General features: G+C 40.3%; 1 protein-coding gene across 1 annotated transcript in view; it reads left to right on the forward strand.

Annotated features, from left to right (window-relative positions):
• The first annotated feature begins 2829 nt into the window (after positions 1–2829).
• LOC111646341 (extracellular serine/threonine protein kinase FAM20C-like) overlaps positions 2830–9913 on the forward strand; it is a 9416-nt gene continuing 2332 nt past the window's right edge. Inside the window, exons 1-5 of the mRNA XM_087170942.1 lie at positions 2830–3106; positions 5821–6369; positions 7173–7351; positions 9573–9651; positions 9766–9896. Of these exons, the coding sequence (XP_087027068.1) occupies positions 5822–6369; positions 7173–7351; positions 9573–9651; positions 9766–9896 (937 nt within the window). The 5' untranslated portion in view covers positions 2830–3106; position 5821. The remainder of the gene's footprint in view (positions 3107–5820; positions 6370–7172; positions 7352–9572; positions 9652–9765; positions 9897–9913) is intronic.

Genomic DNA, 9913 nt, shown 5'->3' on the forward strand with positions numbered 1-9913 from the left:
AATCAAAAGGTGTTTCTACTGTCAGCGTCTACACTTTAACTAATAGCCTCTATTATCTTTTGTAAGTCTTATCCTAAAACATTGTTTTTGTTTTTCAATTTTCAAAAATCTCATATATAATCCTTTTTTTGATTCACTGTAATATGTTTTTACTTCCTTTGAGGATGAGTCTGATGATATTCTGTTTTTCTTGCTGTCAACAAATCCAATATCTCCTCACAGCTTTCATATTTTTCCTGTTGGTGTCCTGATTCCTAAATAGGCGTAAACCTATGTGTGTCCATCTATCACACTGGCAAAATCTGTGTCCATTTTCACACGGAGCTGATGAAACACAGAAGAAAGAAAGGAGATCTTTCCGAGGAAAAACCTCAGAGATCCACAATCACATGGCTGCGGAAAATTACAGGTGGGACCAGCAGGTTCCCTGAAAAACAGTAGGTAAATTCAGCTGTAAGAATTACCCACGTACATGCTCCAGACTGGATTAAAATCAGTGACCAGAGCAGGTAATATTAAAATCAACCCAGCTCACCTAGAGAAATAAATCCTGTCCTAGAGTCATGGTCATATGTTCCATGAACACAGGCCCAGTAGCTTATTTTGAGATGATAACATATTCACCATCCGGCTCCCTTGAATACTCGAATATTAATAATAATATACATATTAATCCACGGTTGGAAATAGTTCCCGACAAATGCACTATTTACTGCATTTTTGGGTCATAGTTGATAAAAACTGCAGTGCCCAGCTGTTGTAAGAAACTATTTAGCCTTTATTAAAAATTTAAGTATATAACTGTGAGCTGTTTTTAAAGATTCATGTCTTCAGTAGGAACCAGTGGGCCCGGGATTGATTGCCACAGACAGAGTAGGGAAGTCAGACAGTCTAACACATTGTGTTTTGATCTTTTCATGAGATTTGTTGACAATAAGAGAAATGAAGAATAAGACCAGAAAGTTACTGGTTTGTTATTATAGTTAGACTTTTTTTTTTCTTGGCATGGCTTAGTTTTATGTTGTGTCACATTTACATTCAAACAATGTGTTGAGCAAGACAAAGTCAGGGAAGGATTCAGAAGGATTCAACTAAACCTCTCTAAGACTGAACTCCTAGTCCGGATGCCCCGATTGATCGGCCACCGATTTTAATAAAAAATATGTGATCAGTAGATTAGAATTCTACAGTGAAACCTTTGCACATGGTCCAGAACACAGCAGCCTGCCTGGTCTTCCATCAACCCAAAAGGTCACATGTCACACCACTACTCATCGACCAACACTGGCTCCTCATGGAATCAAAGTGAAGTCATTAATGCTGCCTTCAGAGTGACTTCTGGGTCTGCGCCATCCACTTGAATTCAATCATTCAGCCTTACGCCTATCAGTCTATCAGAGCCGGAGCACAAGAATCTCTTGAAATGTTCCAAGAGCACCTCCTTACTTAACACCCCAACATATCTACAGAGCATTTACTATGCACTTTATATATACACATACATATATCATAATATTATATATTATACATATTATACATTAAACTGTCACACCACTATGGCACAGAAAATCATTAAACCCCAAACCAAACTCCAGCTGCATCCAAAGATCATTCCGGTTTACTACTGCAAGGACATTATCATCAAGATGAATAATTAGAATAAACTGGTATCGTTGTGTGTATGCCTACACAGTGGGAACTCATTTGTGACAATTAACAGTTGTTTACATGTAATGAAACACTCCCTGAACCTGCATATAATACCACAGCATATTGCTGCAGGTTTGGAAAACATCAGCCTACTCCACTGGGACCTGCTGCAACATACATAATACATTCTCTGTCTCTCTGAGCAAACTTAGCTAATTAACAGGAACATATAGTTGGCTAATTAGCGGTATGCGAGAGAACGATTTTTCAACCCTCAGAGGACAGAAAACACCGAACGTCAGAGAGAAGGATTTAAAGTCATAGCAGGAAATATAATGAATGGTTTATGATAAAAAGGGGGATGACAGGTTCAAAGAAAGACAAAAAGAGAGACTGTGTTAAAGAGATGAATATTTGATTTAATCTGGGCTCCTTCAGAATATCAATTCATTACTCTGCATGTTTCTCTCTTTGCACCTTAATGTGCTGCCACTATCAAACTGTTTATGACAGAGGAGTCAGCCCACTCCTTCTGACATCTCATTCATTTTCATTGAGTGTTAGAGCAGACCCTTGTGCCTGATAATAAAAAACAAAAAGTGAACCTCCTCAAACTCACAAAATTAACAGAAACCACATCAAGTGTCCTCTCAAAGGTCAAAACCAGGGACGGATATTATGTGCTTATTAAAATAAGTGAGAATGTGTAGACGTGATGGAGGGAATACAAGACAAAGAAGACTGTATCACCACGAGTTAGATGAGAAGTTAACACCACCCTCATGTATGTACGGCATAAAGCTACCGTTAGCATTTTGTTAGCTTAGCATAAAGACTGGAAACAGGGAAAAAGGTAGCACGGCTCTGTCTGAAGGAAACAAAATCTCCCACCAGCATTTTTAAATCTCACTTATCAACACGTTATAAATCTTGTTTTAATCTGTACAAAATTGTAAAAACAGCAAATTGTTGTTTTTACACTTTTTGTTTTTTGTACGAATTAAACAAAACAAATATAACATGTTTACAGAATTTTTTATTTAAAACTAGTTATTTGTTGTTGACATTTATTTTTTTCAGCGCTACTCTGCTGACCTATCACGGCTGTGTTAGTCCTCTGAACAGGATGGCTATTTAACCCACCCTGCATTGATCCACGCAGACTGAAAGATCATTTGGCAGCACGGTATATAGTGATTCCTTTCTCATTAACTGTGGGTCACGCTGACACAGGTCACTGCAACCACAACGCGCTCGTCCTCTCATTGCTCTGTTTGGATTGCAGTGACCGCATGATAACAAGCAAACACAAACGCAATCTTCCCGGGAAGGAACAGGATAAAACAACAACAAAAAAAGATAGAAATGCCACCAAACTGTGAGTGTCTGCCTCAAGAACTGAGGGAGGGAAGAGGAATAGAGAGAGGGAGAAGAAAGGTCTTGAAGGGAAAGAGATGTAAGTAATTCCTCCAGCCTGCTGCTCCACACAGGGAATTTGGGAGCAGAAAGTTGTTCAATAATGTATTGATTTTCTAAGTGAGCTTTTCTTTCTTTCAGGATTTGATGTAAATGATTATCTAACCGTTTGTTGCTTAACTAGTGCAGTGCTGTGAATGTACAGGGTGACCGTCTCTCTGTCTATCCACTCGTCTGTCTAACAGCCTAAAACAATCAGTGTTTAGCATTGTCTCACAATACACCTTTACCTTGGGTATTCAGCTCCAGCTAGGCTGCTTTTAAGGTGGGATGTTTTCTTGCGTGTTACTCAATGCATGACTGACATTTGGAAATCGATCACTACACCTTAAATGTCAATATGACAACTTTGACCATTTCATTCGTTTTTATTAGCTGTCTGCATGACATACTTCTTCAGATGCCTCCTCCTCCTCACAGAAGACCAAAAATTGCCTTTGTAAAAGCCTTAAGAGGAAGGAAATTCATTTAACACTTTTCTTAGACCTCAAGGACACACACAATGTGTCTCAGTGCGCAGGCTAATTCTGAACCAGGCCACAATTGAGAGTGCACAGACCCCTGTGCCCAAAACCTCAGAGGCCACCCTCACCCTCTCCACTCACACGACAAGCAATCCAGGTTTTGATTGGCAGTTTGTTGTTGTTGCCGTTGGAGACACCTGTAGCTTATACAGGATTTACATTGACAAGCTAAAGTCTATGATCACAACCTGAAGGACAGTATCACCTGTAGATATATTCTGTCAGACCAGATTTACACCACACAATTAGTAACAATACATTCCTGAGCCGGTAGCAGCAACATCAACACATTTACCTACAGAGTGTAGTTGATCGCACACAACACACACTGCCCCACCTCCATCAATGCAGTTCTAGGATTCAGATTCTCCCACCAATCACACACAGTTTTCATTCATACTAATCAATGTAGGTAAACCTATAATAGATAATAATACATGTAACCTGTATCATACAGGACTTCCTCCACATCACACATCCATGCATAGAGATGCAACTATAAAATAGATAACCATAACATAAACAATCAATGCTTTTCTGCAAAAGAAACCCCTATATGACATTATGTTGTTGTGATTTTATCAATTAACTTTATTATATGAAAAAAAATGCCCCTCAGACACTTTATCCTGGCGCTAGTTAGTTAGATCGTAAGCTACGAGTAACTTCCGGTTTGTAGGGCTGCTAAACTGGAAACCTACCTGCCACCGGGTCTCTGCCATCCGCATCGGTGTCGGGCTCAGGTGGAGATGAGGGTGGGGCGGTTGAGCAGGTGTATGTCCCTGGGCTGTGGCTCTCCGCCTCCGTTTCCTGATGATGAGCTAACGTCAACGGCTGCCGCGTCCTCCTCTTCTGCGACGTCAGCGACGTCCTCTCCCGGTTCTTTGCTAATGCTAATGCTAATGCTAGCTAGCCGAGATTACAAAATACCCGCGATAAGTTGTTTGTTAGTCCGAATTTCAGTTTCTCTGGTGTCCTTTTCTCTTGTCGTCTGTCTCTTTGTTGCTCAGACATTTTTTTTCCATGATGTTTGAAGAAGCTTCTTCGTCACCCAGCCGCCAAATTTGCCGCTAAATTACACCGGTCACCACCTGACCTGACGTCACTCGTCATCATCCTGTTACAGACCCAACCAGCAAACCTATTATAATATTTTTATTATTTATAAATAAAGTAACTCTTTAAAGTATTTAAACATACACTCACTTAATTAGTTCATTTGATTTATTTAACAAAAAAAATAAAACAATAAAAAAAAAAGCCAGAATGAGGCCAAGGTTGGTGGAGGTTTGTACGCCCCCTAGAGGTCGAAGGTCCTCAGATTACAGATTATCGATACACTGCTATCTTTATCAAAATGTCTTAGCAGTGTATGGCAGGCCTTTTTAAATATATTAGAGATATTAATATCTTAGTAAGATATGCAACATAGACATGTGGTTTAAATGTTGTTAGAATTTGTAAACTTTCCAATCTCTGGTTCATATTCTTACAAGATCATGTGACTCGCAGCCGGAGCTAGAAGGCCAATAAGGAGGCCCTCTAATATTTGGTTAATTTTAGGGAATTATGAAACATTGATCTACTATTTTACTCATATATTATGCTGTTTTTAGGAACCTAAGACTTTGGTAAACCCATTTCAAGCACCAAAACAATTCAGCCACATCAGTAAAGGTTTGTTTTCATAAGAGATTCGAAGAATTTCAAAAACCGGGTTTCAATTTTTCATCATTCGAGGCTACTTATCTGTTTACAAAGCACTCTGGGACAAAAGGGGGTGGCCTCATTATAGAAAGAGCTTGGATAGTTTTGAAACTTGTGATATAAAACCCTTGAATATTACGTTCTATTATGTTATGCAAGTACCTTTTAAAAAAGTGAATTTAAGAGAATATTTAAAAATCGAGAAAATACCCTGGACCTCAGAGGGTTTTAATACCGCTGCCCTTGTGAGTATTTCAGTTCATTCAAAGTAAAGCTTCTTTTTCATTGTGTTTTTCTTGTTTTGTCCTCTCCTGTATATGTGAATAGGTGTATATACAGGCTACTGTATATGTGAAATGCAATGTGCAGAAAATGTTTCATCATGATCAGGTGTGAAGTGTTGGCAGGGGTCCACAGTCTGTTGGGATTTTAAACGCCACTCTGTTGTGTTTCTCTCCTCCAGCATGATGAGACAGAACCTTGGCCGATCCACTCGCTCCATCTATCTGGCTCTGGCGTGTTTGTCCCTCACTCTCCACCTCCTTCTGGCATTTTTTTGTCTGTCTGTCCTCCAGACAGCCTGTGTCCTTCCCGCCTCATCTTCTTCCTCCTCTTCATCCATGCCAAGGACTGATACCCAGCACCATCGGTCTGTCTCCCACTCCTCCTCTTCTTCAGATGCCTCCTCCTCCTCCTCACAGAAATTGCCAACCAGTCCCCAGAATGACGAGCATCACAAACTGAATGCCAGCACATTACACCTTAAAGGTAAAGACGACTTCAGTGCAGCCAGTGAGAGGGAAAAGAAACTGATCGGAACTGGACAAGTGATTCAAAAGGTCAAGGGTCGTTCTAAGCTTGAGGCACTGTTCGATCACCCGCTGTACAACCTGCCACACCCAGAGCTGCGAGAAGATGATTGGCTGCTGAGGGTGAAGACAAATGAGGATGCGAGCGATACGGAAAGTGAGGAAGAACAGAAGGAAGATGACATTAGTAATGACAGTGAGTGGTGAGTGACACAGAGAAAATAGATCTTTCATTATGTAAAGTTAAGAAACAACTGGTGCTCTGGAAAGAAAAACGTCCACTGTTCTGCATCTTTGATGAGGCACTGAGTTCCAGTGGCCTGATTTAGTGTTGTGGCAAAATCTGAACATTAAAAGTTTTCGGCTTGATTCACAATCTGTCTGTCTGTCTGTCAGTTCACTACTTTGATCCAGATGTAAATATCTCAGCAACTACCAGGTGGATTAAAATGAAATTATGTACAAAAACTCACTGACTTTGATGATCCCATAATTTTTTGTCTCGACTGCTGCCACCATGAGGTTTTGGTTTTTTTAGAGAAGTGTCTCAACAATTATTGGATTGTTGTGAAACTTTCATCTTGGACCATCAGGTGAAAACTTTTTAATTTGTAATTTGGTTCATCCTTGAAAAACATTCCCATCAACTACGACAGCAAATACCAGAAAATGTTAGAATGCTGAGACGTGTGTTATGTGCTTATTAGAAAATATTAGTACACTGACAGATTAAATTAAGATGGTGAATAGAATACAGAATTTGTATCATCTCTTAACCATGACACCAGTGTTGTAATGTAATGTAGTGAAAAGTATTGTCATGCCACATTGCTTTAGTTCATCTTGAATTTTAATACATTTTTCTTCATTTCATATTTTATATCTAAAGTATGTTTTATATTCAAGAGCCACCCTGAAGCAAATTGTCCGAGCTTCAGCGTGACTGTTGGACCTTCATTGTTTTAATTCTGCCCATTTATCACCTCCACTTCCTCCTCTCCTGAAGGCAGAGCGCCAGTCAGGAAGAAGGCTATGACAGAGTCGCTTGGACCAGCGACGTGGAGACCCACCCTCCTTGGCTGCGCTTTCACTTGGGCATCTCTCGCTGGGAACTGTACAACAGGAAGGATCCCAACCTGGCCCAGCTGACTCACTATTTGGCAACGCAACGTATCCACAGCGCTGGTGAGCAAATGAGGCGGGGGCAGGGCTAACAGGTGAGAGGACAGAGAGAAGAAAGGACAGGAAATGGTACAAGAAGCAACAAATCTACTCATCAGCGTATGAAATGTCTAGATCTGTATTCTGTACCATATTTAGGATGCAGGCTTCCACTGAGGGGCTGCATTGCTCAATACACCAAGAGTAGATCTAGAAACCGACCTAGTCTTTACCCTGAATTGTCCCAGAAGTGCTAGGGTTTAATTTGAGAATAATTATTCAGCTTCCTCTTGGTTAAACACAGTTACAACATCGAAAAACCGTGCTGCTTTCTCATTTTAACTCTAATCCCTTCGTACAAACAAGCCGGTCTGCGAGAGAGCCGGAGGCAGCAGTGCTCAGTGTGACAAAGTTCATATTCACAACAGTGAAGATTACATTTCTGACAGAAGCATCCGTGTATTAACACAAAGGCACACGAATAAAAAAGTGACATGGATGTATGAAATTCAAATCACAAAGTACATTTAACACAGAATGAGAGAGCAAACACAGGAGGGTTCAGCGCCGTGTTTGATGACACACAGAGGTGAGGGTTTGAAGAAGGTGGAAAAGCAAACAGAGCGGAGGCGTGTGTGTGTGTGGGTGTGTGTGTGGGGTGTGTGTGTGTGTGTGTGTGTGTGTGTGTGTGTGAGTAAATACTACATTCATGAACAGACACAGACGTCAGCGCTTACACAGAAAATACAATGTGATTCAGAATTATAATTCTGAACAGCAGGCGAATGTTTAGCTCACATCATCTTTTTGTAGTAAGGTCATTAACATAATCCTCCCACCAACTTGTATTGTCTCAACTCACACACACACACACACACACACACACACACTCACACTCACACACACACACACGAGGACACACTGACCCACACATATACACATGCTGGATGCATAAACAAGCACATGCACAGCTCATGTTGTGTTTGCTCATCTCAGACACCCTGTCCTCATCTTCAGCTGCAGAATGAATAATGTATTGAGATTTGTGTTGTACGCTGCAGATTAAGCACTAATCTCAGCTACAGGCTGATTTTTTTTTTCACTGTGTCATCCCTTTTTTTTTCTCTCTCCCGTGTTTAACACTCAGCACAGCATCTTTAAATGTGTGAATTCAGGTAAATGTTCCTTTTTTAATCAGAGTTATAAACAGGGATTATGAATAAATATGAGAGGATTTCATTCATATCTCAGGATTGACATGTTTTGATTTATTTCCAGGATTTGCTCCTTGAAGCGTGACGTTAAAACAACCACAGCGCTTTATTTTTCCTCTCATATTGAACTTGTTCACTCGAAAGAGAAACGAACGCATGCTTTGATTTTATTCATTCGCATTTCCCAGATGTCTGAAGTGCGGCTGAGGCGGATGACAGAATGTAAACTGTGTTCACTTTACAGACCTCAGTGAAGGTGAAAAAATAATACATATATATTTAAAATAAACAGCGATGTACTGACTTCCTTGTTTATGAGCTGCAGGAGCAAGATTGCCTCAAGATATAACCTCATTAAATCAGATAGTTGAAATGCTGCCATTGATACTAATTAGTTAACTAATAAAAATCCATTTCATGAAGTATTTCAAACAGGACTTATAGTGGAAATGTTCAAAATGGAGGGTCCAGTGTTAGTTTGTTGTTTAATAGGCCACCGTGTGGAGAAAGTGGTGTAATGCATTGTCATATTAAAGGAGAAATCTGCTGATATACTTTATTACTACTTCTTTTTGTCAACAAAAAAATCCCATGAAAAGACAAAAAACAACAACTATAAACTGATCTGTCCAACGAGTATTTTCTGTGCAGCCAAACACTGATGTAGTCGTCATGTTACATCATTACAATAAACATGTTGAGTAGGTCCCACAACCATGTGGGGCACAAATGCGTATTAATCCGCAGCTGAAAATAGTCCGCAACAAAAGCACTATTTTAAACAAAAAAAACTACAAAGATAAAAACTACAGTGCCCAGATGTTTCAGGATATTATTTAACCTTTTTCTTTTCAAAGTAAAAGTTTATATCTGTGAGATGGACTGATGTTGGTTTGACACAACTTCCTTCATACACGTCTCATTGTTTTTGTGATCTAATATGTGAGTGTGTGACATCGCGTTTTAAGGATTAACCTTGTTTATCTCTTTGTTTTTTAATGCACTCTCTCTCTCTCCACTCTCTCTTTCAGTTCAGAAGACGGGCGGCACGCAGCTCAAACTGCTCATATCCTTCCCGAACTACGGACAGGCTCTGCTCAAACCCATGAAGTGAGGACCCGGTACTGACTGTCTGTTTGTGTACAGTATGGCGGGGGAGCGTTTTCACCGTAACACATGACATACATCAGCGTATTGTGTGTGTGTGTGTGTGTGTGTGTTCAGACAGCCCAGAGATGCAGAGACGGACTTAAACCTCTTCTACTTCTCAGACTTTGAAAGACACAACGCTGAGATCGCTGCCTTCCACCTGGACAGGTACAGATGGAGAGGCAGGCTACTGTCCTGCTTGTGTCGCCCCCCCCCCCCCCCC

This window comes from Seriola lalandi, unplaced genomic scaffold (assembly GCF_002814215.2).
Source record: "Seriola lalandi dorsalis isolate HSWRI2012SDOR001 ecotype SW California unplaced genomic scaffold, Sedor1 jcf7180002054969, whole genome shotgun sequence".
In the NCBI taxonomy this organism is placed as follows: Eukaryota; Metazoa; Chordata; class Actinopteri; order Carangiformes; family Carangidae; genus Seriola; species Seriola lalandi.